Source organism: Sturnira hondurensis, unplaced genomic scaffold (genome assembly GCF_014824575.4).
Source record: "Sturnira hondurensis isolate 20B ecotype Veracruz unplaced genomic scaffold, ASM1482457v3 Scaffold0004998, whole genome shotgun sequence".
In the NCBI taxonomy this organism is placed as follows: domain Eukaryota; kingdom Metazoa; phylum Chordata; class Mammalia; order Chiroptera; family Phyllostomidae; genus Sturnira; species Sturnira hondurensis.
This window is the reverse complement of record NW_028077629.1, coordinates 8,013,253-8,040,231: the sequence shown is the minus strand read 5'-3', so window position 1 is coordinate 8,040,231 and position 26,979 is coordinate 8,013,253. Positions and strand designations below refer to the sequence as shown.

At 41.3% G+C, this 26,979-nt stretch overlaps 2 protein-coding genes across 9 annotated transcripts in view; one reads left to right on the top strand and one right to left on the bottom strand.

Moving 5' to 3' along the window:
- PKD2 (polycystin 2, transient receptor potential cation channel) overlaps positions 1–11,209 on the top strand; it is a 217,766-nt gene extending 206,557 nt beyond the window's left edge. Inside the window, exon 16 of one of the 2 annotated variants that reach the window (XR_005066505.1) lies at positions 11,172–11,209. The gene's annotated coding sequence lies outside the window, so the exon portion shown is untranslated. Of the gene's footprint in view, positions 1–11,166 lie in introns of both variants that reach the window. The other variant, XR_005066506.1, reaches the window with a different exon arrangement.
- Positions 1–26,979, bottom strand: part of LOC118987065 (ATP binding cassette subfamily G member 2 (JR blood group)) — a 278,084-nt gene that overhangs the window by 120,505 nt on the left and 130,600 nt on the right. For 3 of the 7 annotated variants that reach the window (XM_037046134.1, XM_037046137.1, XM_037046138.1), the window contains 7 exons: positions 26,633–26,715; positions 21,802–21,891; positions 21,132–21,256; positions 19,745–19,899; positions 17,913–18,002; positions 16,992–17,074; positions 14,271–14,976 (listed from right to left, as the gene is read on the bottom strand). In XM_037046134.1, coding sequence (XP_036902029.1) covers positions 14,829–14,976; positions 16,992–17,074; positions 17,913–18,002; positions 19,745–19,899; positions 21,132–21,256; positions 21,802–21,891; positions 26,633–26,715 — 774 coding nt within the window. In that variant the 3' untranslated portion in view covers positions 14,271–14,828. Of the gene's footprint in view, positions 1–14,270; positions 14,977–16,991; positions 17,075–17,912; positions 18,003–19,744; positions 19,900–21,131; positions 21,257–21,801; positions 21,892–26,632; positions 26,716–26,979 lie in introns of those variants that run through there. The other 4 variants (XM_037046136.1, XM_037046132.1, XM_037046139.1 and 1 more) reach the window with 2 other exon arrangements.

The following is a 26,979-nucleotide window of genomic DNA, read 5'->3' as shown; positions in this document are numbered from 1 at the left end:
AGGGTGATCTGATCATACATTCGTCATAGGTCATGGTGGGTAGTCACTGCCTAGACCTACAACTTCTTTTTTAAATCCTCACCCGAGAACACTTTTTCATTGCTTTTAAAGAGAAATGGGGAAGGAAAGAGAAGCCTCAATCAGGCGCCTCCTGCACATGCCCCAACCAGAGACGGAGCCTGCAGCCTCAGTGTGTGCCCAGATAGGCCGCCCAGCTCCCGACTTTGGGGGCACAGGACAGTGCTCCCACGGACTGAGCCACACCGGCCGGGGCAGGTCTGCAGCATCTTCAGTAAAAGGTTTGTGTTTGCCTTAAGTAAGCCCTGCCCCGTGCTTTTTGTGCATGGAGGTTAACATACCTTTGAAATAAGAGTAACCACCTCAACAGAGTGCCTAAGTTTAACTGTGCTCTAATCCAATCCCGCCTTCCTTTCTCCCACCTTCATGTGATCTTTCTTGCAAATTCCCTCCTTCATTTAGAACACATAAAAGAAATTGCAAAATTGTCATTTTCTGGAGCGTTTGAGCTCTTGCTTCCTGGCAACTGTTTTAAGTTTTGGCTCAAATAAACTCATAAAAATTCTCCACAGCTTTGAACATTCTTGCATCATTGCTAACTTTATATACTGTTATATAAAGTTAGCAGTGATGTACATCAAAAATGGTACAAAAACATCAAATTTAACAACATTTTGTTTAGAAACAAGTCTAGTTTAAAAGAATATCTCGAAGGCTCCCGTGAAGGCAATGGGATTTCATTTAGACAGCAGAGGTTTAACTTTAAAAACTTTTTTAAAAAAATGACATGCTCCATTTCCTCCTTGACCCAACATTGCATAGAAACCAGAGTGCTCTTTCCCTCTTCCTCTTTCCTGCTGACAACAGTCCACACGTGATGACTGTAGCTGCTGTCACTATTGTGGACTGTGAGATGACTTTGAGAGTGGAAACCTCGTGTGGCAAAGCACCAAGATAGGAGGAATGCGGGTCCTGGAATGTGGGTTCTCATTCTACTAGCTCTGGAATGCCTACCGAGATTTCTTGAATGTGAGAGAGAAATGTATGTATTGTAATGCCACTGTCCTCCAATTATCCTTAGTCCTAATGAGTATACAGAGATCAGAGTGGTGCAGATAGGAGTGGCAGGCACAAAGGCCCTGAGACAGGAAGTGCTGGGCATCTTCAAGGCATAGCAAGGTAAGTGTGTCTGCAGGAGCAGTAATGGGAGGGAGAATGTAGTTGGTGGGCTGAGGGCCAATAGGGGGCCAGGCAGTATAGAGCTTAGTGGCTCACTGGTACTCTGAGCTTTTATTTTGATTGATTTCTTTATTTTTGGATTAAATGCAGGTTCTTAGCAGTGGGCCTACTACCTAAGCAAGTGCACCTACCACTTGGCAACTACTGTTATTACCTAACTGCTCATTCAACCTGCTCCTTTCCTTCCTTTGATAGGTACTTTGAGCTTTTACTTATCAGAGGGTTTGAGAAGTGACCTGTTTATATTTTATTTTATTATAAGAGGAAGTTTATTTAGAAAAGTTACAGAGGTGGTAAAGATGAGCCTCGTGCTGTGTGAGCTCAGGAATCAAGTTACAGAGGCAGAAGCTGATTCAGATCGTAGAGGAACCTCTTTGTAGAGAACCCACTGATGCTCCCATTTAAAAATCCTCATGTAACCAAACCCAGGTCTGTCAGTTCGTCACCAAGAAAACCAAACTCCTGAGACAGGTGCTGGTGAGAAGGAAAGTTGATTCCGGTGCAGCATCTCCACAAGACGGGAGGACTCCTGTCTTCAAAAATTCATCTTAGCCTCTCTGGTCAAGCCAGCGATTCTTACAGGGAGTCAGCGGAAATTTCAGAGGGAAACTTGCGGGGGGCGGGGGCGGGGGGAGTGCAGACAAGCAGTTCCTCCCAGGAGCCAGGGGAGCGGCAGCAGGGCTGTGGGGAGCCCCCACAACTCCTTCCCAAGCTTCCTCTCCCTCCTTGTGACCCATCTTTCCAAACAGGTTTATGGGGGACGCCAGTAGGTCTCTCCCCATCCCCATCCCCATCCCCCCTACCCCACAGTCCAGCCGCTGGGAAGTAAAAACATAGGTCTTTACTCACCTGCTCTAAAAACAGAGGGTTGACTGTGGCCCTGAGCAAGGGCCACAACCTTTATCGCTTAATTGAAATCTTACATCACAGTTACAACTAATAATGGATACATAAGTATTTATTACAATATATTCTCTACGCTTCTTACATATGTTTAAAATATTCTAGGTTATAAGTTGTTGGGAGCCACCCTGCCTGGTTTCAGGAGCTGAACGCCCCCCCCCCCCCCCCATGGCTAAGGCCGAGTGAGTGACCTTCATACCATAAGCCACTAAGGAGACAAAGCTCATCTCCCTGGCAGGAGTGCAGCTTCTGATCCTTTTTTCATAACTGGCCTCCTATGCGTGATCAGTTCGCCAATGACGGGTAAGATTCCCCAAGGGGGCAATGACCTAAAACAGGCATGATCATGTGGAGGCCCCAGGGAAGGACTTGCCGGGCTATGGAGAAAGGGGTGATGGACCCCCTGAGCCCTTGGCTTTGATGAAGCCTGAGTCCTCAGTCTGTCTGTGAGAAGTCTCGGAGAATTCCTTGGCGATCTGCCTCCTCTGCCTGACTTAAGCCTGAAACAATGACAGAGGGCAGTGCAGCCCTGTGCTGGAAAGGGTGGGTTCCTTAGGGTGATCAGTCCTGAGAAAGGATATGTAAAATCCTGTGAAGCCTGCTTTGCTAAGTATGCTCTTAGTTAAATGATAAAGGCCCAAGCAGAAAATGAGTTTGTTTCCCAAAGTTTTGTAGCCTTTTAGCTGATAGACCCTGACTCAGAAGAAGCCCTAATAGTTCTTTGTATGCTATCTGCTGTTTGGTCCTTACTGCCTGACAATGATTAATGAGCTGTACCTGTATTCCTGCGCAAATTAAACCCAATAAAAGCCTGCCTAGGCAAGGGTCAAAGTGCTCTCCCCTTGAGAGGGTGGTCAAGCTGCTCTGAGGCGTTCCCACCTTGCGGAAGTAGTTATGCCGTCCCTTTTCCTCCGCAGGACTTGGTAGTCTGTGTGAATTTGTCGCATCTTTCATCCATGATGCTGTGGGCATCGCGAGCCGATGCACACGTCAGTAAGTTCCACAGAAAACTTTTCACAATCACCTTTATTAACTGGCCAAATACTGAACCGCTTATAATTAAAAATAGTCACAGGGATGTGAAGTAGAGCATAAAGAATACAGTCAATAATATTTTAATAATTATGTGTGGTACATTTATGAGATGGTCACTTCGTAAAGTATGAAAATGTCTAATCATGTTGTATGCCTGAAACTAATATAATGTATGGCAACCGTACTAGACAAATAAAAATTAAATTGTTTAAAAATGGAAAAATAAAGTATTTCACTTAGGTATTGTCTTCATTAATATAGTTAATTCTTTAAATCAGCTAAACAAATTCTCAGGTAATTGTTCAAAGATGATTTTTGACAGCAAAGGTAGATTTGGGAAAAATGAAGTGCTATTCATTTGACTGCTTGAGGCTCAAGCTTTCCAATTTTTGTAAAAAAATGAAAACAACTTTGAAGACTTCACCATTAATGCATTTTGGAAAGGCTATCTATCTATCTATTATCTACACACACACACACGCATATATATTCCAATCAGTGTATTAAAATGCCTGCTTCAATCAGAAAATGAAAATGGAAAAACATGGATAAACCATACCTAATCTTTTATATCCATGCTGAATTCTATTGAGAAATAGCATTTATAGTTCTACTATCTTCCCATTTGCCTCTTGATTTTGGAACTGTTGTGCCAAAGCAATAATATCTTGCTAATGCTAAAATTATTTGTCACTATATAACATAAACGTTTAAGTGTAACTTTCAGTGAAGTTTATGTTATAGATGGTAACTTGAGTTTTCCAAAACAGTATACAGTGGAACCTTCCCATTTTAACTAGTGTGATATTTTCAAATGATGGGAAGAGCCTGGCAAGAGAACAACCCAGGGACTTTATTTACTCAGATGCTACCTGTCCCGGGAGATGAGTTTCTCCCCCTTTGTTTAACAAAGGAGCAGCTTTTTAAAAAGTGCTTTTTAATTGGCTACACCAAAAGAGTTACAATTTCACAACTGACAATTTCTAGGAAGGCTCTTGAGCTCTAATGCATGTTTACAACTTTATAGAACTCAGTAGGCGGGTGTTTCTGCAGCTCTCTCTCCCCCCCGCCCAGTGTTGCAGGCCAGCACATCACAACAAAAATGGTCACGGTTTGGAATGAATGGCAACAGAAAGAGTAAGAGTTATACTTTTCATGGTGTAATGCCCACCTCCCCCGGCACTTACTCAACTGTGTAAACAGCAGTGTGTATAAACAACGCAGGTTCAGTATTTATTAAAATGGGTGTTCCAGGCAGGTGTGACTCAGGAGCACTGAGATCAGAGTAACAAGCTGAGCGAAGGAACAGCACAAAAATCTCTCTTCGGTGCCGCCTCTATTTTCTTTTTGTTGGCTCCCTCCAGCATAAGACGGGCACCAGAAACATTGTCTAACACTGGCTATTTTACAGGGTAATGCGTCCACAGAGATCACACAATGTCAACAGCACAGAAACTTCCAGGGAGACTCACAACGCTGCCACCAGCCCTGACTCTGACTGTCAGAGAAGTCTTCTCTCTCTTGTCTTTTTGTCTCTTGAGAAGTTTTGCTGCTTTCGAACCTTAAGCTATCTAGAAACACTTTGAAGAGTTTATAGGGTATTTGGGATAGTCATCCAAGTTTTCTACCATCTGGCTTGTTTTAACTGACAATTTGTTCAAAAGCAATAGACTACTCAGACAGCATTTGATTTCCTGGCTGATTTCTCATTAATTGTAAAGACACATAACTAGTGAGGACTTTATAAGACCTTTAATATCGTAACTTGTGGCCCACCCATTGTTTGGACTTCTTCTGCTTGAATCGTGACGTTGCTTACAGAGCTTAACTTTGACCTTTTGCGCTTCAAAACTGCCTGCAGACCAAGCAGGCCCCTTGTGCTGATTGCACTGTTTGGTAACTCGTACTTCTTGTGGTGCCACATAGCAACACTCCCTGCAGCACAGCTGTGGGGTCAGGGACAGCTGTTTTGTTCTGCAGGCCCAGGCGGACAGGAGGGCCAGAGGGAGGCTCGGCCACACACAGCCCTTTGTTCTCTTCTCACAGCTTCACTCGCTCAACTACTGAGTCAGCCAGGCGTTGAAAGTCCAGTCACCCCACCAATCCAAAAAAAGTGATGCAGTTGACCGTCATTTCCCCCCTTGCAAATCCCCTCTTTGATTATCAACTCCTTGTAACTGCGCCTTGATAAACCCTGCTCTCGCCCCTCCGTCTAGGAACATGTCTTCAACTCACAAAGAGGGCTACGTCCCTTTGATTTACAAATCGTATATGAATAAAACTCTTTTCATTTCTTTTGGACTTTTACGAACACTGGTATAAATGGAATATTAAAAGATGATGATGAGACTTCCGGCCAAAATGAAGTCATGGGTAGGCAAACTGTGCCTCCTTGAACAACCAAAAAAAAGGACAACAATTTAAAAACAAGAAACAACCAGAACTGACAGAAAATTGAACTGTATGGAAGTCCAACAACCAAGGAGTTAAAGAAGACACATCCATCCAGACCGGTAGGAGGGGCAGAGACGGGCAGCCGGGCAGAGAGGACTTGCAGCAAGGTGGTGGCTGGAGGACCAGGCAAGGCTGCAGCTGGTGGAGCAGGTGGTCCCACATTCACATGAGGATAAACCCAAAGGAAGACCTGGGGAGTGAGGCAGAATACGAAAGCCAGGGCCCCAGCTCAGGGAAATAAACCCTCACACTTCTGACTGAAAACACCTGTGGAGGTGGAGGCAGCAGCGGGAGAAACTCCCAGCCTCACAGGAGAGTTACTTGGAGAGACTCACAGGGTCCTAGAAGGTACATAAACCCACCCACCTGGGAATCAGCACCCAATTTGCTTGTGGGAAGCGGGGGAAGTGACTAAAAACCAGCAGAGAGTAGAGCAAGTGCCACTGTTCCCTCTGACCCCGCCCCCCCCAACAGCACCACAACACAGCAATGCAAGTTCCCCACCCTGGTGAACACCTAAGACTCCACCGCTTACTATATAACAGGCACACTGAGACCAAAAAAAAAAAAGGCCCATATGGAAGAACAGATCAAAGCTCCAAAAAAATACAACTAAACAATGAAGAAATAGCACACCTATCAGATGCACAGTTCAAAACACTGGTAATCAGGATGCTCACAAAATTGGTTGAATATGGTTGCAAATTAGACGAAAGAAAATGAAGGCTATGAAAAGTAAAATTAAAGAAATGTACAGAGAACCAACAGTGAAGGGAAGGAAACTGGGACACAAATTGACAGTGTAGACCAGAAGGAAGAAAGAAACATTCAACCAGAAAAGAATGAAGAAACAAGAATTCAAAAAAATGAGGAGAGGTTTAGAAACCTCCAGGACATTTTTAAATGTTCCAACATCCAAATCGTAGGGGTATCAGAAGGAGAAGAGGAAGAGCAACAAATTGAAAACTGATTTGAAAAAATAACGAAGAAGAATTTCCTCAATCTGGCAAAGGAAATAGACTTCCAGGAAGTCCAGAAAGCTCAGAGAGTCCCAAAGAAGTTGGACCCAAGGAAGCACACACCAAGACACATCATAGTTACATTACCCAAGATTAAAGATAAGAAGAGACTCTTTAAAGCAGCAAGAGAAAAGGACACAGTTACCTACAAAGGAGTTCCCATCAGACTGTCAGCTGATTTCTCAAAACAGACCTTTACAGGCAAGAATGGGATGGAAAGAAGTATTCCAAGTCATGAAAGGCAAGGACCTCCATCCAAGATTACTCTATGCAGCAAAGCTTTCATTTAGAATGGAAGGGCAGATAAAGTGCTTCTCAGATAAGGTCAAGTTAAAGGAATTCTTCATCACCAAGCCCTTATTATATGAAATGTTAAAGGGACTTATCTAAGAAAAAGAAGGTAAAAAACATGTATAGTAAAATGACAGCAAACTCACAGTTATTAACAACGACACCTAAAACAAAAACAAAAACAAACTAAGCAAACAACTAGAACAGGAACAGAACCACAGAAATAGAGATCACATGGAGGGTTATTAGCAGGGGAGTGGGGTGGGGAGAGAGGGGGAAAGGTACAGAGAATAAGTAGCATAAATTGTAGGTACAAAATAGATAGGGAGTGGTTAAGAATAGTATAGGAAATGTAGAAACCAAAGGACTAATATGTATGACCCATGGACATGAACTAAAGAGGGGGAATGAGGGTGGGAGGTGGTGTGCAGGGTGGAGGGGAATAAAGGGGTAAAATGGGACAACTGTAATAGCATAATCAATAAAATATATTCTTAAAAAAGGAAAGAAAAAAGATGATGAACTTGGCAATTTGTAAATAAAGACAAGTTCAAAGTCCATCATTGACAAATTAATAAAAATAGCGAGAAATTTCCTAGGGGCAAGACCCTTACCATTTCTTGACAAGTGGCATTCTGATTTTACTCTCCTCTAACTACCCCCAGTTTAAACCGAAATAGTAAATATTTTAAATGCTGATGGGGTTATTTGAAGTACTTCATACAAATGTGACAGTTTGAAGTCTTGAAAAGATGAAAATGTTTAATTTTCACTTGCTCTTAAGTACAATTCTTGAAATTCCACTATTGGTGACTTATTCACGTGGTTTAACCAATCTTTTTTCAGGTTTCTCCTACTTAAAATTCAGATCCACTCAGGAGTGATAACTCATTGAAACATACATATTACACTAATAATTTTGTTAAATAGGCTATAGTATAATCAAGGAATAAACTATAATAACTTTGGTGAGGATGAGTATGCAGTGGAGGTCAGTGCAGTCCAACTGAGCTTCTTCTAGATTCTATGCAGGATGCTGGATGCTGGATTCAAAATTCAACAAGCATGGTCCCTGCCTTTAAGCTCCTCGCAGGAAGTGTCCTAGGAAAAAGGGGGGCTGCTGCTAAAAGAAAATGTGAAAGAAACTGGAGAGCGCCAGATGAGTACCTGAAGTAGTGAAGGGACAACTCTGCAAAGTACATACATCATTTTCTTTTTTTTTTAATTGTTAGATTTACTTACATTTCTTTTTTTTAAGACTTTATTTATTTATCTTTAGAGGGGAAAGGAAGGAGAGAAGGAGAGAAACATCTGTATGGTTGCTTCTCGTGAGTCCCCTGCTGGGAACTGGCCCGCAACCCAGGCATGTGCCCTGACTGGGAATCGAACCACGATCGTGTGGTTCGCAGGCCCGCGCTCAATCCACTGAGCTACACCAGCCAGGGCTACATGCATCATTTTCTAACCACTTTGCTGTACATACGAAACTAATACAGAATAATAATGGGTATAAACTGTAATTGAAAAATAAATAAACAAATAAGGGAAGGAAGAAAAGAATGGAGGAAGGAAGGGAGAGAAGAAGGAAGGAAGGAAGGAAGACAAAATGGAGAGGGTAAACTGTAGTTACTTGATAATTTTATTGGTCAACACTGGTCATAGCCATAAACTGTACCTCTTTATTGATATTCTCTATTTGAAAAGACAATGATATAATCTTTCCCTTCCTTAAGCATGATTTCTTTGAATTATTTTAATATATCTATAATAGCTACTTTGAACTCTTGGTCGCCAGGTCCACCTGGGCCCTGTCAAAGTCAGTTACTGTCGCCTGCTTCTGTGTGTGTGTGGGTGGAGGGGAGGTCGTATTTCCCTATTTGCTTGTCTTATAATGTTTTTGTTGGAAACTGGAAATCTTACATAATATAGCAATTCTGGAAATAAATTTTCTGCCTCCCATCCCTGCCTCTTTTGGCTGTGGTTAACACGTTTGTCTTTTAGTGAAGTCCATTTCCTCTGCATCGGGAAGCCTCTGAGGCTGCTTCTCAGCTGGCACTGCCACGACCATGCACCGGCATCCTGGGAAGACAGCGGTTTGGCAAGAGTCTCATTGTCTTCTCCCATCTTGCTGTTGAGCCTCTGCCCCTGTTGATACCAGTTCCATCTCTTGGGTTCTACTCACTGTTGGCTAATTCGTCTATTGTTTTCAGTAATGCCTTGGGATAGAAATTGTTCTATAGTTTGATCCAATTAAATTCAGGCCCCTTTGAGGGGTAGTTGGGTTTTTTTTAACAACTTTGACCACGTTATTTTTTAAATGGATTTAGAGAGAGAGGAAGGGAGAAAGAGTGTGCAATTTGTTGTTCTACTCATTGATGCATTCATTGGTTGATTCTTGGATGTGCCCTAACAGGGGATCAAACCCGCAACCTTGGCGTGGGGATGCTCTAACTAACTGCGCTACTTTCCCAGAGCGAGGGGTAATTTTGGAGGCCACTCCTGAGCTGTCTGCTTAGCTGCTGTCCCCTTCTCTGGTTCTTCCTGGGAAACCAGCTGGTAAACAGTTGAACTTGTTGATCTCACAAAGTGACCAGCCTCTCCTTTAACTGCTATAACCACCTGCGTTGTTTTCAACAGCACTCTTGGCCTTGAATTTTCCCATCCTTTGTTTCAAATAAACCCAGTTTACTTGGGGGAGGCTCTCTCTCACAGCACAACTCTCCCCCTGGGCAGAGGTTTGTGCAACTGCTCCAGGCAGGGACAGTGAGTGGCCCATCCTTGAAAAGTGCTACCCCTGCTTCATGAGTAAGGTCCTGGGCTGGCAGGGAGACAGAAAATGGATTTTGAATTTGTCCTTATTTACAAATTGCCAATTTCATCATCTTTTTTTCTTTTCTTTTTATATTATATTGATTATGCTATTACAGTTGTCCCATTTTACCCCTTTATTCCCCCCCACCCACCCTGCACACCACCTCCCATCCTCATTCCCCCTCTTTAGTTCATGTCCATGGGTCATACATATTAGTCCTTGGGTCTCACAGGTTCTCTCTCATAGCATAAAAATTCCAGCCTGCAATTTGAAGTTGAATGGGGGAAGAGAGCCTCATACCTCTCAGGCCACTCTTGCCTGATTGAGAGGCTCTGAAAGTTGGGTTTGGGGAGAAGGCACAGGAACAAGAGATGCTGGCAGCCCCACCTCCTCCCTGGAGCTGAGCTAGAGGCTTTGCCATGCCCACCCAGGGCGGTGCTTTAGCCCTGCTGAGCTGGGGCTGGCGAGGTGGGGCCCCTGGTGAGTCAGATGTCAGACTCTCTTCTCACTAAAATTTAGTGGATTTTCTCAAGTAAATGTGCTTAAGAAAATTTCCAGAAAATTTTTAAAAATTTTAAATAATTTTCAATCATTATTATTGTTTCACTGGGGAGAGGGCCTGCAGAGCCCTCATACCACCATTCACAGGTTGTCTCTTATTTATGTCTTAAAATTATTTATATAACCTTGCACTTATTCAAAACAATGGCATCACAAATGAACATACTATTTAATAATTGGTTTATTTACTTCATATATTGTCAACATCACTTTATTTCATTAAACACACATTCACAATATAATTTCTGGTATCCCCTTAAAATTCCACTATATAGTTGAACAACATATTTAAAGAATCTCCTATTGATTATTTAATGTAATCATTTTTCAATGAAATGAGTTGCATGAAACCACCAAAAATCAAGTATAGGTTAAAATGTCATCTCTGATCTTAATATAGAATTGGAAGGAGCCCTATCATTCAGTTTGACTGTTTCTAATAATTACCTTTTTGTAAAGATCTGCTATATATTTTTTCCCATGTCACTCAACTACTTGCAACTAAAATCAGTGTTGGAAATCATCTAGGAAGAGCTATTTACTAAATTCTTTAATATGTACTGACATTTTTAATGCAGCAAATATGTTCATTTTAGACAAAATTTTAAGGGAATTTTGAAATTCATATAACAATATTATAAAACTCAAGTTTGTGTTTTATACTGTTTTAAGAATACAGAATTCAAATGTTCTTGATCCTGTGTTTCAAACCTAGAATTTACACTCTAAATGGAGCTCAATTTTATGAAAAGGAGTTTAGATATTGAAAATCCACCCATCATCAGAAGGTATCAATCAAAGTTTGGGTATGTAGCAGTTTTTGTTTTTAATTAGGAAAGCATCTCACCAAATTTATGGGGAAGAAGTCTATTTCTCATTAAAATAATAAAAATATTTCAAAAGTGTTCGACGAGCTAGTGAGACAAGCAAGTGCTGGTTGAGTAAACCCACTTGAGAGTAGAAGTGAGGCCTGTTTTTAATTCTATGCAGTCAAACCTCAATTCTCAAACACCTTCCATCCCAAACAGTTTGGTTCTTGATCAAGTTGTCCATGGAAAAAAGTATCTTGGTTGTCAAAGAAAACTTTGGTTCTCAACCTCACGACTCTTTCATGCTGATACCTGGGAAAAATTACTTGGTTTTCAAATAAATCACTTCTTGAACAGCCTTCTGGAACAAATTAAGTTTGAGAACCGAGGTTCCACTGTATTATGAAACAATAATAAAATATTAGTAGAAAAGTGGTGAAATCTGAAAAAATGGGTAATTTTGAGTTCTGCCACAAGGGAATGCAAAATCACACAGAAAGTACAGAATTTCTATAAAGGTAATGCTTCTGGTAGACTTGTGATGTAATAACGGTTATTACATCACTGTTACGTTATTACATCACAAGTCTAACTCAAAGACAGTGATCCTCACAGATTTAAGGGATAATCACAAAGTAATTGGATGTTACCAAACTGTCACCAAGTGGATGCTGGTCTCCTAAAGGATAGGACCATGTTGTGGGCTCTGCATCGGCTCCCACTGACATCAGCTCAGGCAATGGCTGCCAGCAGGTCAGCAGTGGGAGAGCCCACGCTGTGGGACCGTGAACACCCTCGGTCTCTGCTACCTCTACTGCTCTGCTCTGGGTCCCAGTGAGCAAGCCCTGGGTGGCTTAAAGATGTCATAAATATAAATGCTGCTACTTTACAAATATATATAAATGGTATTGAGGTTAATAAAATTCAAACCTAAAGACCATGAACGATGACTTGAAAGATGGGGAAAAAGATGAGCACGTCCACTCACTCTTCCACAACTCTCCCTTTGACGGCCCACTTTCCCTTCCCTTCCTCACTGCCTCCCTCAACGTGCTAAGCAGCCGCCCTCCCACGGCCGCCCTCCTGCACCCTTCTCTGAAAGCCTCACAAGGGCAGTGGAAGGAGCACAAATAGTGGCATTCATTTATTCCTAAGGTGTTTTCATTTTCATTTACCTTCCCCATAAAGATTATTTCTCCTCACATCAAAGAACAACAAAACTCAAAATAATATTGCTATATTCTTAAGTAAATTTCTACAAACGAATATTTTCCTTTGTACTTTATAAGAGTTATGGTTTTACTTGTACTTTGCAAACATTACTCACCTTTGAAATGGTTAACTTAGTAATGTCTATGTATCTGTTTCTTAACATAATTAAAAACAAAATTATATAAAGCTAATTATAATACAAAGAGAGGATAAGTATGATAGGACCTGTTTAAATTCCTATTAATTTTCAAAGTAGATACTATTAATACTTTTGGCTTTTTAAAGCATATTTTGTAAAAAAGTTATAGATATCTAATTCCCTCCATATATGCATGTATAATACATATATCACAGCTTTCTACATAATACATTTCTTCCTGTAGGAGGAACAGCACATACAAAAAACCATAGGTAAGCCTGGATTATATAAAACAAGGAACTGTACCAAGAACAGAAAACACTGATTAACTCTGATGGTCATGTATGTATCAGGTGGAAACAATGATAATGTGTTACAAGATGATGTACTAATCAAATGTCTCTTACAGAGAAGAATGTTTCTTAAAGCCCAAAGATAAACATAGGAGGCTATGCCCCGAGCCTGGCACTGCAGCACCATGGCAGGGCCCACACTGTCGCTGAATGGTGGGTCTCCACTCTGGCAAGCCTCAGCTCTCCCAACTCCTGTCATACTGACAAGTATTCACTTCTAAACAGGGGATCAAATGCAGTGTGGCTCCTGAATGGGATCCCACAACAATAGAAAATATTAGAAGAAAAGTGGTGAAATCTGAAAAAATGGGTAATTTAATTAACAATAATGCACCAGTTTTAATTTCTTAGTTTTGACATGTACCATTGTATATAAAATGCTAACATTAAGAGAAACTTGACAAAGCATATATGGGAACTTCCCACACTGCCTGTGTACCTTTTCTGTAAATCTCAGTATATTCCCAAATTAGAGTTTATTACACGGAGGAGGGGAACTTCACTAAGGATACACCTATCCACACAGGACACAAAACTGAGCTACAGTGATGGCCTGACATACAACAGAGGGGAGTATCTGAGATACAACATCCCAGAGAGAAGTGGGGAAGCAGTGACTGGGAGAAAGGGAGTATCTGAGATACAACATCCCAGAGAGAAGCTGGGAAGCAGTGATGGGGAGAGAGGCGCGAGGGGCTTCCCCGTGCTGTAATGTCTACCTCGTGGCCGGGACTGGTGGGTGCACGCAGTGTTACTTTTATGACAACTCTCCGAACTCTACTTTTCCCTACATAACCCTTCAATAAAAAAGAAGTTAAAAAGCACTTCCCTATTACTGGTAAAGGTTAGAATGAAGAGAAAATGTGTGAATAAATGAGATGTGTATGAGGAAAGAAGAAAACCAGGACAGGGCCAGTTGTAACAGTTACTACATCACAAGTCTACGACTTTCAGAGCTGGGAGGATGTTGGAAATTGCCAAACTCTGGCATTGACCATTCTCTATGGAGAACCCCCCAAATACTGATGAATCAGGGCTCACAGGGTGCAGACATCTGTATTTGGGCAAAGGCCCCAGGTGATCTCATGCACGTAAACACTAAACAACCCCAGGAAAGGTCAGTGCCAAGGTCCTGGCTCCCTGCAGCTACAGACCAAAGGCCCAGCCAAGACCCCTGAGACATTCTGATTCCACTCCAGAGAAACCCCAGTAAGTTCTCCTGACCCTACGAGGCTTGTCAGAGCTTTGTCCGTCATCATGGCTCTTTTACCCGATAAGCGCCACTGGATTTTTCCAACATAGTCTAGATTTCATACTTCCACTATAAAATCAATGTATTTGTTACCTTATGTATTAAATAATGCCTTATGTATTAATAATGTATTAGATCATAGATTCATATTACATTGGAGCTGGAGGGCACTAGCACACCTGTGCAGTTTACAGATGAGGAAACTGCTAACAGGTATTAGTGGCTTGTCACAAGATTCTAGAATTCAATTTATTTTAGGTCAATTAATTGAACAATTTATCCCATGTGGATATTGTCTGACTATATAAACTAATAGTACATAATATCTCTAGTTTATGATTTGGGTTCTTTCATAATTTAGTTCATTGTGATTTCCATGAAGGTTTCTATTGAAAAAATTCTGGCTGATAAATAACATGATGTCAAATGAAAAGAAGACAACAATACATTTCATTGAATCCTTAAATCAAGATGCTCCCTTTTGATTTGATTTTAGTTTTAAATTTTTTATTTATTGATTTGAGAGAGAGAAAAGAAGAGGGAGAGAGAGCTTATCGATTTGTTGTCCCACTTATTTATGCTTTCATTAATTGCTTCTTATATGTGCTTTCACCAAGGATCAAACCCATAACCTTGCTATATCAGAAAGACACTCTAAACAACTGAGCTGCCAGGCTGGGGCTAGGGTGCTCCCTTTTTAATCTGTAGATAAATATAAATTAGAGAGAAATTTAAGAAAATTTTTTAAGAAATAACAATTTTAGGTAAGCAATTGTAAGGAAGATGACAATCATACATGCCAAGGCTACATGGTTCCGCCACAGGCCCCACGGTGAGAGGTCGATGCCCTGGTTTAACAAGAATTCGTCTCCAGTGCATCTGAAATGAAACAAAAAAAGAATATAACTGCATTCTCCGCATCTGTCCAATTCTACTCATTGTTCTTGCTGTTCCTCAGTTCAAGAACCCTGTATAAGTTACCAAGTCTTACATAACTATCCCTTCATATACAATAGGTAACAGTTAAGAGTGTGTACAATTCTTCTAGATACCATGGTAAGCAACCTGCTTTTAACAGCTTAGTTAATCCTCGAAGCAACTCAATAGGGTGGATATTATACACATTTAAGAGAGAAAGAGACTAAAGTTTAAGGGGCTTGGCCAAGGTCACAGACTCACACTTTGAACCAAGGCGCTGTCCTCTCCAGATTCATGTGTTTACAAATCTATGATGCTGTTTTCTTCAAAAGGCAGAGGCATTTAGCAGTAATTTTTCACTCACTCCCAAAGGGGAAAACCTCCTTTGACAGGTGACATCTAAGGCCCTTAACCAACTCCATCAAAGCTCTTTACAGAACTCACGACCCACGAATCAGCCATACAAAAGAAATGCAGGCTAAGAATTCTAAACCTAGAAAAACGGGAGGAAGGGCTTTCTGAGAGTTGCTCTCTGTCAGCTCTCGAGCCAAGGCTGGAAGGAGCAGGCCCGTTGTGAGGGGAGGCCTTAGTGGAAGCTGGAGTGGAGCAGGGTGGAGGAGCCCAGCCACGGGTTAGATCAGCACCTGGTACTGAAAATAACTGGCACAGCCGAAGTGATCGTCTGGTACCATTTTTGTATGACTCATGGAATTTAGCAGTCTAAAAAACAATCACACCCAGATCAAAAGGGGGGGAATAGACAGGATAGAGAAACCTCTTCCTACCTAGAGGTTTCCCGGTGGTACAGTTGACCCTTGAACAATGCAAGGCCTAGGGGGTGATCCCCATGCACAGTCCAAAACCCACACATAACCCCCCAAATTTAGCTCCCAATAACCTACTGTGGGTGGGAACCTGATCAATATCATAAACAGTCGATTGGCCCATATTTTATATTTTACATGTATGATATACTGCATTCTTATAAGGTAAGCTAAAAAAGAAAATGTTAAGAAAAGTATAAGGAAGAAAAATAGATGTACAGTATTTATTAAAAAAGAAATCCCCGTATAAGTGGACCTGCACAGTTCTTACCTGTGTTGTTTAAAAACCAACCATACTTCAAAACAGCAATTTGCACCATTATTAAGAATTATTTCTGTTCTACTCAAATGGCTGTGAGATTTAGAATACCAGAATTCTCTTTTCTCTCATTAATTAACATATCAAAATCAAACCATTAACAACAATCATTGAAAAGAAAAGCATCATTTTATAAAACATCCTTTAATTTTATTAAAATCTGCCTTTCTATTTTATTAACATGCCCTCTCAAAATGGGATTTTCTTCTCAGCTTACTGAAATGTGTTCCTTTCTGTAGAAGACACATCCTTCCATGGGTACTATTCCAAGTCAATTTAAGAAACAAAATCAAAAACTGTGCAGACTTGGATTTCATGACGCCTCTTACACTTAGGAGGAAGAGACAAGTGCAGGAACCCTGGGAGGAAAAGCTTCACTCCCTTTCGAGTCTGCTGCCCTTACTCCTGGCCATGGGCTGCACTCACAGGAAGCCAGAAGCTGATGGGCCCATACACTTTCCATAATCCAGCAGTGCAGATGCTATAAGGTCCTTCTAAAATATGAAAACACCTATTTTGAAAGACCAATATTCTAAAAATCATCTCATACCCCTAAGCAAAACAGCAAAAGGATCTTTTATAAACAACTGAAAAAAACAGCACACAAGAAACATTTCTTGGACTTAAATACAATTTTGACTATTGTAAATATCTAGGAGTTGTACCATAATTTCATACGCCTTAGTGGACAAAACCCATTTTACAGGTCAGAAAACTATGTCTTAGAGAAGTCAGTGTCCTGAACAGGACTCATACCATCTCTAAGCCCTGTGGCCTTTCTCCATCACAACACACAGTAAGCAAACCCATTATGACACTGAACGCAAACTTACATTGCAAATCTACAGGTATCATTTCCTGTTACATTGTGTCCTGGGCAGAAGTTTTGTCCCAAAAATTCATTATGCTGCAAAGCCTATAACACAGAGGGAGTGAGCAAAGTAAATAGTTTTAATTTCAAAGTTTCCAAAGAGTTACCATGAGATCATCATGCTAGTTTAATGTTTATTGTATTTCTGAAAACAAACTAGGCTTCAAATTCACAGTCTTTGTCACACCAAAGCAACTAAAGTGATTTTTTTCTGGCATTCAAGAGAATTGGAGGAGGGATTTCAAATTCTCACAAAGAGAAATATTTTGCCAAGAGTCCTCTGTCTATATTACAACACAGTATTTTCCTCCTCCTTTTTTCAATGTTATAAACCTATCAACAATGAAAATGATACCATGGTACTCAATGACTATTGTTAATTGATGGTAACATATTTTAGATGGTTCTTTTTCTTATCAAATCCAGTTGTTATTCTTGGAAATAAGATACTCAGTTATACTATATTAAGACACAGTTTTGTTTGCAGTTGATTAGATTCTAAAGCCAACAGTGGCTATAATATTATATAGTTTCCATTTTCTTCTAATTTAACTTTCAATATAAAATATGTAGTCTAGGCTCCCATCCTCTCATCTACTTCCTTGTTGAGCTAAAAACCAACTACAATTTTTACATCAATTGGTCAATTTTCCTCCTTAACTCTGAGTTATCACCCCACCCTTCACCTTCCTCACACAACAGTGATGGGAAAGCCAAGTTCACCCAAGGCTTAACAGGAAACCTCCTTCAATGCTCCTGAAAGGAAAATCCTGGGAAACCTTCACCGCTCATGTCTGGAGACATGGGACAGTCAGGCTTCGCTCTGACTGCTCCTAGTGCGGGGACAGTAGCCTAGTCACTGGGACAGAAGAGGATAACTTACCGCATAGCCATATCGAGGAATGCTCAGGTACTGAAGCCACGAGAGCCAAGGCGCAATGGTCCGGAGGTTAACCAACAGCCCTGAAAAAATCTACAGAGAGCAAATGCAACGTCAGAACTGTTGGAGTGATTTCATGAAGAATTCTGGAGGTTACTCTCTTTAAGTCTCTACAACCCTATAAACATTTCTGCTAAGGCCAACTCTTTCTCGAAATTCCTTCCACTACTCCAAAGACTTGCCACATCCTCTTTGCGTATGTATTCCTCTCTACAGCTGAGGCTGTTTGTGGTTTTAAAGGAATGACAATATATTCATATTCCATCTAATCAGAAGATCCTTAATTGTCGAGGCTTTTCCTCTGTCTGTAACGGCACCCAGTGGAACATCCATAGTCCTGACTGTTCTAACGCTGCCACCGCTACAGTTCCCACCAACAGACACGCAGAACGTGACCTGAGCACCCCATGCCCCTCTGTACTTCAGTAACATGGTAGGTAATGTTACTGACAAGGGTTTGTGTTCCATCTCCACATGACTTTGGGAATAATTGGGGGTTCAGCATGCATGCTTATAATGACCCAAAGCCTAGACAAAATGTGGCAAACTGCAGCATAACAAGTGGTCGATACCTTCATTTAAAGCGACCAAAGGCAGTATTGCCATGGAGAGCCCAGGAAGGACTGCTCCAGCAAGAGGTGGCTACATGAGAGGAGGGTCCTACAAAATGCTCCCCAGCGGGCCCTTGCCCTGTAGGGATGGGCACAACAGTGAGGACCATGCTGTGGGAGGGCATATTTCCAATCTAACAAAGGGTTCCTGTGTAACATCTCTCAGTAATATACAGTTTTACATGTGTTTTCAAAGCTCTCTAGATAAGCCATTAAATAATAACAAATCAAAGCATCTAATATATCAAACAAATTATTTTTATACATTGAACAACATTTTATTTATTGGATGACATTACTGGAAACATATGCAAGGTTTATCACTTTCACAATAAAGTTCAAATAGGTCGTTTTCAATGGCAAGAGTGTGCTATTTACAAACTTTTAAATACATCTACTCCTACTCTAACAGAAAAGCTATATATAGTAAGTAAAGAGTGTCCCTGTTTATTTGAATGTGCTAAGTGGGTCCGTCACCTGTTCATTCATCTACGTGCATGCAAGAATCAGGGACATAGGAGACCAGGGTTAAATAACTATTAAAAAATAATCAGAAATATATTGATATAAGTGAATGTCAAGAACCCAGAAAGGAGGGGACCTAGTACTGTGTGGACTTTGGAATATCTCCCTATTTTTAAAACAATTTCATAACATAGGAGGAACCAAGATAGTCATGCAAGATAGCCACACACTGTTCTGTCTCCCGTGGAGCTCAGCCTTTCCCTTGGAAAGTATTTGATCAAAACAAACCATCTCAGCTGCTGGGTAAATAAGCCAGAAGTTCTCCAAACCCGGCATGGAAATCAGGCAACTAACCTGTCATTTCCATGAGGAAATCTTTCAGTTGAAATATTTCTGACTTTGAAGTTCCCAGTCACCAAGGTTTCACTGTAGGCCACCAAGAAGCATCTTTGAAACTCTCACGTGTGTCAAGATGTTAACTAAAGTTATAGTAATCATATTAGAACAGTAGCAAAAAGGCTGGGTAAGGTAGAGAAGAAGCTGTTACTCTCTCTCATATAAGCCATCTTTTAACAGATGGCTTCCTTAAAGCTAAGAGTCCCATTGAAAAGATCCTCAAAGCAGGTTTTCCCTGACAGGTGAACTTGCCAGGATGAAAGAGGGGAAATAGCAACTCAGAGAAGCCCAGTTCCCACTCACCATCATAAACACGAAGGAGATGGTCATGAGAAGCGTTGCTACGGACACCACACTCTGACCTGCTGCTATGGCCAGAGCCATAGAACTGGCCGAATACGCCACCATCATAAGGGTAAACATCATGATGAAGAAGGACTCCACCACTGGCTTCAATCCTTAGGAAGAAAAGAGGGGGTTAATCTAACCGCCTAGGTCCCTGTGTATCTGGGATTCATTGTTTATTGTGAAAATATTTTAAGGAACAATCACCAGAATGAAAAATTCACCCTCTATCCAACCACCCTGAGTCACCAATTTCATTGTCCCCCCGCATGACTGCATAGAGTTATCACCCAGTTTGCTTTTTTACAATACTGCACGAGCACTTGTTCATGTAACACCTGTGCTCCTTGTTGCATAATTATTAACACTTGCTGAGTGCCTGGGATGAGGGCTGAAGGCAACACATTGGCCGGACTTCTGCTGCCTTCTCTCTGAGAAGGGAACTTGTCAAGAGCACAGTCTTTTCACCCAGACAGCCCCACATTACTCACTGTTTGCTCTAACTATGGGAGTGAGGAAACTGGGAATGTCAGGATGACACGACCTCCCAGCAGTGTCACTGTCTGGGGGAGGGTTGCAGAACTCAGGTCTCTGAGACAAAGTACCGTAGAGCTGGGGATTCAGGAAACACCTCCTAAACTACAGTGGGGCGCTATTCCGGGTCACACACTCTGAAGAGTTTGGGACAGCCATAGGCACACTGGTCAGGAGCCTGAGGATCCAGGCTGTGTGCCTAATTCTTTACACATCCCTCATTTGTAAAATGGAAGTTGAAACTCAATTGGTGTGTCTTCTTCTACAGTGCTTTCTCAAAATTATATATACTACTAGTGTCCAAGTATGTGTACACAGTGAAATATATGTAAATTCCAAGGCAATGAGCCAGGGAGAATCCTTAACACAATGCATACATGAATCTGTCTTCATGCACTAAAAAAGTATTCTTACTAAAACAATAAACCCCAAAAGTTGCTGTTTTCAGTGTATGTGTGTGTGTGTGCACATACACACATGAGAACACAAATAGGTAGGTAATAAACATCACGGCTCCAGCTCCTCCAGCAAAGTCTCAATTACTGATGAATTCTTTGCATGTCTGTATATGACACACACCACCACTGAATAACATATCATTTTATAAAAGGTATAAACATTAGTGAGGGGAAAAGACTCGACATAAGTGTACTCAGGGAATAGTTATTTCAGAGTGTACACAATAGACAGACACTTCCGTATCTCAGGGTTTGTTTTATAGTGTTGAGAACCAAAAACATTCTCTCAAAAAGAAATCAGCTTCCCCTCACATCCCACATTACAAACAGGTACTTTCTGTCTTACTGCTTACCTAACAAGAAGTAGGTTATACAAGTAAATATAATACTTGGTAACATCCTCATGGGTAGTAAATCAGATAACAGTTTCCCAAAGAAATAGGATGACACTCTGTAGTATCCACTGATATATTCATGCCTAAAAAACAAAAATTCACACCAGGCATCCCACGTGAGTTTAGGGAGGCACAGACCCAGACCCAGCGATTAAGCCACTTGCTCTGAAGACCCCCACCAGGTTGTTAGGGGTCTAACAACTACAGCTCCCACATCCCCCAGGTTAACCCACCACCCTCACCCAGTCAGCATGAGGCACCATCTCAGGGCCTCACTTCCCCTGACACATCATTCCCAACCTGCTCTGTGTGATGACCCCTCCTCTCATTGTAGAATTCCCTCCTAAGGCTGCCCACTTGGCCCTTGGAACCTCCACTCCAGGTGAACATGTTCTAAATCTCCTCCTGCACCATTTGCATTTGAGGTTATGCCCTAATCTTGAAACTCCTTTTGCCTTGGTCACAGGCCCCTTATGCTCATGATTCCCTCCCAGCCCCTGGCTGCTTCTTCTCAATGATCCCTAGTAAATCCCCAGGAACCAATCTGTGGCCCATTTCACTATGTGACCAGTCTGACCAATAACCCTGACAATGGACAGCCCCCTTCCCAGAACAGAGACACACTCACATAAAGATCTTCTTCTCAGCCACGAAGAGCTCCACAGAAGACACACTGGTGAAGCACTGGTTGGTTGTCAGAAAGAAGAGCACCCCAGCTCTGCAATCAGAGAAGAGAACAAAAGCACTGCAATCAATCAAACATTCTTAGGTCAATCTTCTACCTGCAAAACTCCCTCCTCAAGTGGTATCTTCTGACATTGAACAAGTGTTCAAGTTAAAACAGTGAGGGGAGGGAAGTGTAACCCCACTCAGGTCTCCCCAGTGAGGTCCCTGGGACTCCATATTGCATAGGTTGAAATCCACAGTGCTGGGTTGCCATGGATTGAACTGTCTCCCCCAAAATCCTTATGTTGAAGCTCTACCCTTCAAGGTGAAGATATTTAGATAGCATCTTTTGAAGAAAGCTAAGTTTAGATGAGGTCATGGGGCTGGGTCCTCATGATGGGAAGAGACATCAGGGCTCTGTGCCATGTGAGGACTCAGCAGGAAGCAGAAAGCCAGAGGATGGCCTATTCAGAACCCAGCATGGTGGCACCCACATCCTCCAAAGTGTAAGAAATGGATATCTGTTGTTTAAGCCGTTTAGTCTGCACTTGATATGGCAGCCAAGGGGATGATTACAAAGGTCATAAAAATGCCACCACCTTTCATTTTAACTAATGAAAACACAAGTACCATCCTAATGCATGAACAGAGAAATAGTGAAAACCTGCCAAGGTTAGAAACTTCTCTTAGCCAGTTTGTCACAGCTGAGTAAAGAAGGAACTACGACATGACGGGACCAAGTGAAAGACGGTGGAGGGAAAGCTCCGTGGACACCTCATTAAACACATTCATCTCTCAGTCGGGAGAAGAACCTCGTGTTGTCCTTGACAACCCACTGCCAGCGTGGCTGCCTGTGCACTCAAAAAGAAAGCGAGCCACACTCCTAAAGGAAAATTAACTTGTGCATGCGTACAAAGAAGAAGACTGCTAATGCTTCCCCCTCAGTAAAATAAGGTCTAAAAAGGAAGTACTCAGTCCATCTGCACTTTGATGGAACTATAAATTTTACAAAAGTATGCCCACATCCCCCAAACAGTGTTGCACTTCCCTGTACAACCACACAATTTAATTGACATTGAGGACCTGAGTAGAAACTAGAAGATAAAGTGGTATATTATTTAAATGACACAAAATTAAGAGACCATGTTAAAAAATGTAAACCCAAGTGTCCAAGCCCCAAAACAGAGTCCATAGACACTAAGTAATTGTTTTTAATACCAAAATGATAATAAAAGTAATGACCAATAACTTAGGCAACAGGCTGTACTAAAAGTAAATGTCTAAAAAAGAAAGAAGCAAATAAAATGTTTATGTAAATGTTTAAATGGTCATGAATAAATGAAAATGGCCAGGCAACATTCTGCTCAACTTGTTTTACAGCTGACAGTCCAGTAATGTTCATAATGATGTGAAACTAGCAGACACTGAACTGCCTTTTAAATCATAAGAATTTATTTTACACTACTAAATATTTCTTGTTAAAGAATTTAATATATTTGTTAGTTTATTTTTATTTATTTATTTTTGATCAATTTTAGAGAAAGACAGAGGAAGGGAGAAAGAGAGGAATTGGTTTGCTCTTCCATTTATTTATTTATTTAATATATTTTATTGATTATACCATTACAGTTGTTCTATTCCTCCTCTTCATTCCCCTCCGCCCACACACTCCCTCCCCCACCATTCTCCCCCCCTTAGTTTATAACCACGTGTCTCAAGTTCTTTATTCTATATTTCCCCTAATATTCTTGCCCTGCCCCCTGTCTGTTTTCTACCTACCATCTATGCTACTTATTCTCCTAACCTTCTCCCCCTTCTCCTCCTCCCACTCCCCTGTTGCTAACCCTCCATGTGATCTCCATTTCTGTGGCTCCGCTCCTGAGCTAGCTGTCCTCTTAGTTTGCTTTTGTTTTAGGTGTGGTTGTTAATAACTGTGAGTTTGCTGTCCTTTCACTGTTCATATTTTTAACTCCTTTTTCTTAAATAAGTCCCTTTAACATTTCATGTAATAAGGGCTTGGTGATGATGAACTCCTTGAATTTGACCTTATCTGAGAAGCACTTTATCTGTCCTTCCATTCTAAATGAAAGCTTTACTGGATAAAGCAATCTTGGCTGTAGGTCTTTGGATTTCATGACTTGGAATGCTTCTTTCCAGCCCCTTGAAAGGTCTCTTTTGAGAAATCAGCTGACAGTCTGATGGGTATTCCTTTGTAGGTGACTGTCCCCTTATCTCGTGCTGCTTCTAGGGTTCTCTCCTTCATTTTAATCTTGGCTAGTGTAACTATGATGTGCCTTGGTGTGTTCCTTCTTGGGTCCAACTTCTTTGGCACTCTCTGAGCTTCCTGGATTTCCTGGAAGTCTATTTCCTTTGCCAGACTGGGGAAGTTCTCCTTTATTATTTGTTCAAATACGTTTTCCACTCGTGGCTCTTTCTTTCCCCCTTCTGGTACCCCTATAATCTGGATGTTGGAACATTTAAAGATGTCCTGGATGTTCCTAAGCCTCTCCTCATTTTTTTTGAATTCTCATTTCCTCATTCCTTTCTGGTTGGATGTTCCGTTCTTCCTTCTGGTCCATTCCATTGATTTGAGTCCTAGTTTCCTTTCCATCACTATTGGTTTCCTATGCATCTCCCTTCATTTCAATTAGTTTAGCCTTCATATGTTCCTCTAATTTGTGACTATAATCAACCAGTTCTGTGAGCATCCTGATAAACAGTGTCTTGAACTGTGCTTCTGAGAGGCTGGCATTCTCTTGGTTGCTGAGAGTTATCGGCTCTGGGACTTTGAGTTCTTCTTGCGCTATCTTTTGTGCTGTTTGTGCCTGCCCCGTAGCAGGATCAGAGCCCTAGGTGTTCACCAGAGCAGGGCAACTCAGTCGCTGGGTTGTGACACTGTATGTGGGGGCAGGGTCAAAGAGGAGCAATGGCGTCCCATCTGCCACCTCCCGCCGCAGCCCCCACAGGTGCTGCAGCTGCCACTGTCACTGGGGCCTGCGAGTTTTGTCCCACTGCACGTGAGTGTGCCACCACCGTCAGCCCTCCACCACTGGGTTCGCCCCCTGGAGTCTGCGTGGTCCGTCTCACTGTGCACGAATGTGCCACTGCGGTCAGTCTGCCCCGCACCCTAACTGGGTCCCGGCTGCCTGCGCGCCTAGGTCGGGGGATATTTCCTGCCCGACCCAGCTCCGCTGCTGGCTCCACCCCTCTTACCGTCCCTGTTGAACGGTTCGTTGTAGTCAGACTTCTGTATAATTCAATTTTCTGTTCTTTGGCTGTGTCTTTGTTCTCCAAACCTTTGTTGTATTCAAACGTGGTTGTGGGAGAAGGCACAGTATTTCCACCTATGCCTCCATCTTGGTGGAAGTCCCACTGTTCCATTTATTTATGCATTCACTGGTTGATTCTTGTTCATGTCCTGACTGGAGATCAAAAGTGGAGCCTTGGTGTTGATACCAGTACATGGGGATGATGCTCTAAAAAACTGAGCCACCTGGCCCAGGAGAATTTAAAGTATTCTAATTCTTTTCAAGGTAGTACTCCATGTTATAGTTAGAAAAAAAAAAACTGAGTCCCATCTACCTTCTCACATCAAACAAATTGAAAAACAGAAAGGAAAGTAATTCTATAACTCATATGCAACAAAAAGATAGATAAACTGGACTACATGTATCAAAGAACACTATCAACGTAGTGAAAGGACAACCCACAAGATGGCACAAAATATCTGTAAATTTGTATCTGATAATATACAGCACAAATAAAGAACTCTTACAGCTCAACAATAAAATCGAATTAAAAATAGGCAAAGAACTGGAAGACACATTTCTCCAAAGAAGAGATAAAAGGCCATTAACCACATGAAAAGATGTTCACTGTTACTAATGCCATTGCAAATCAAAACCACAATGAGATACCAACTCACACCAATTAGGGTGGCTCTTGGAAAGAAAAACAGTAAGTGTTGCCCAGGCTGGGGAGATACTGAATCTTGCTTCCTGCTTGGGGAAATGCAAAACGGTGCAGCTGCTGTAGGAAACAGGATGGAAATTCCTCAAAAACAATGAATAGAATGCCAAGTTATCTGGTAACTCCACTTCTGGGTATATATCCAAAAGAATTTAAAGCAGTGACTCAAACAGATATATATTATACAAGCATGTTCATAGCAGCAATATTCATAGCAGCCAAAGGTAGAAACAACCTAAGTATCCATGAACAGATAAACAGATAAACAAAATGTGGGTTATGCATACAATGGAATGTTATTCAACCTTTAAAAGGAAGAAATTCTGACATAGGCTACAACATGGATGAACTATGAAGGTATTACACTAAGGGGAATATGCCCGTCCCCAAGGACAAATCATACATGATCCACTTATATGAGGCACCTCCAGTGGTCAAATTCAGAGACAGAAGGTATATTGTGGTTTCCAGTAGCAGGGAAAAAGGGTTAAAGAGTTACAGTGCACTGGGTACAGGGACTCAGTTTGGAAATTTGAAAAATATTCCGGAGTTTATGTGAGTGGTGACGGTTGCACAACAATGTGAGTGCAATTAATGCCACTGAACTGTACACCTAAAACTGGATAAGAGGGTAAATTTTATGTTCTGGGTATTTTACCACTATATATATATGAAAATTAACTCTTGCATTCAACCTTCAATTCACTGACTTATCCTACTCCTCAGTTTTTCTTTTACTTGTTTGAAATTCATATTTTTAATTCATTTTCCTAACTTTGAAAAAAGTAAGCGCTTTCTCAAAATCAAGGTTCAAATGTACTCACCTATTCTGGATTCCTGTCGGATCATTTTTTAGATCATAGAAAATGGCACCAATAACCAATCCCAGGATGACTGTTACAATTATCTTTTCAGAAAGAAAAAAATAAGCAAAACAAGATTTTCAATTAAAGGTAAAAACTTTATACACCATTTATTGTTACAATAAGCAAATCATTCCATTGAAATAGATACTTTAAATGACTTGGCCAAAGTCCTTGGGAAAATATAAAACACTGCATTTATTAGACCGCCCTCTAAATTAAAATAAAGTCAGTTTATCTGTGTGCTGGGGAGACTGAAAGAGAACAAAGTAGACCACTGGAAAAGCTAAGATGCCTCCTAAGCCTTC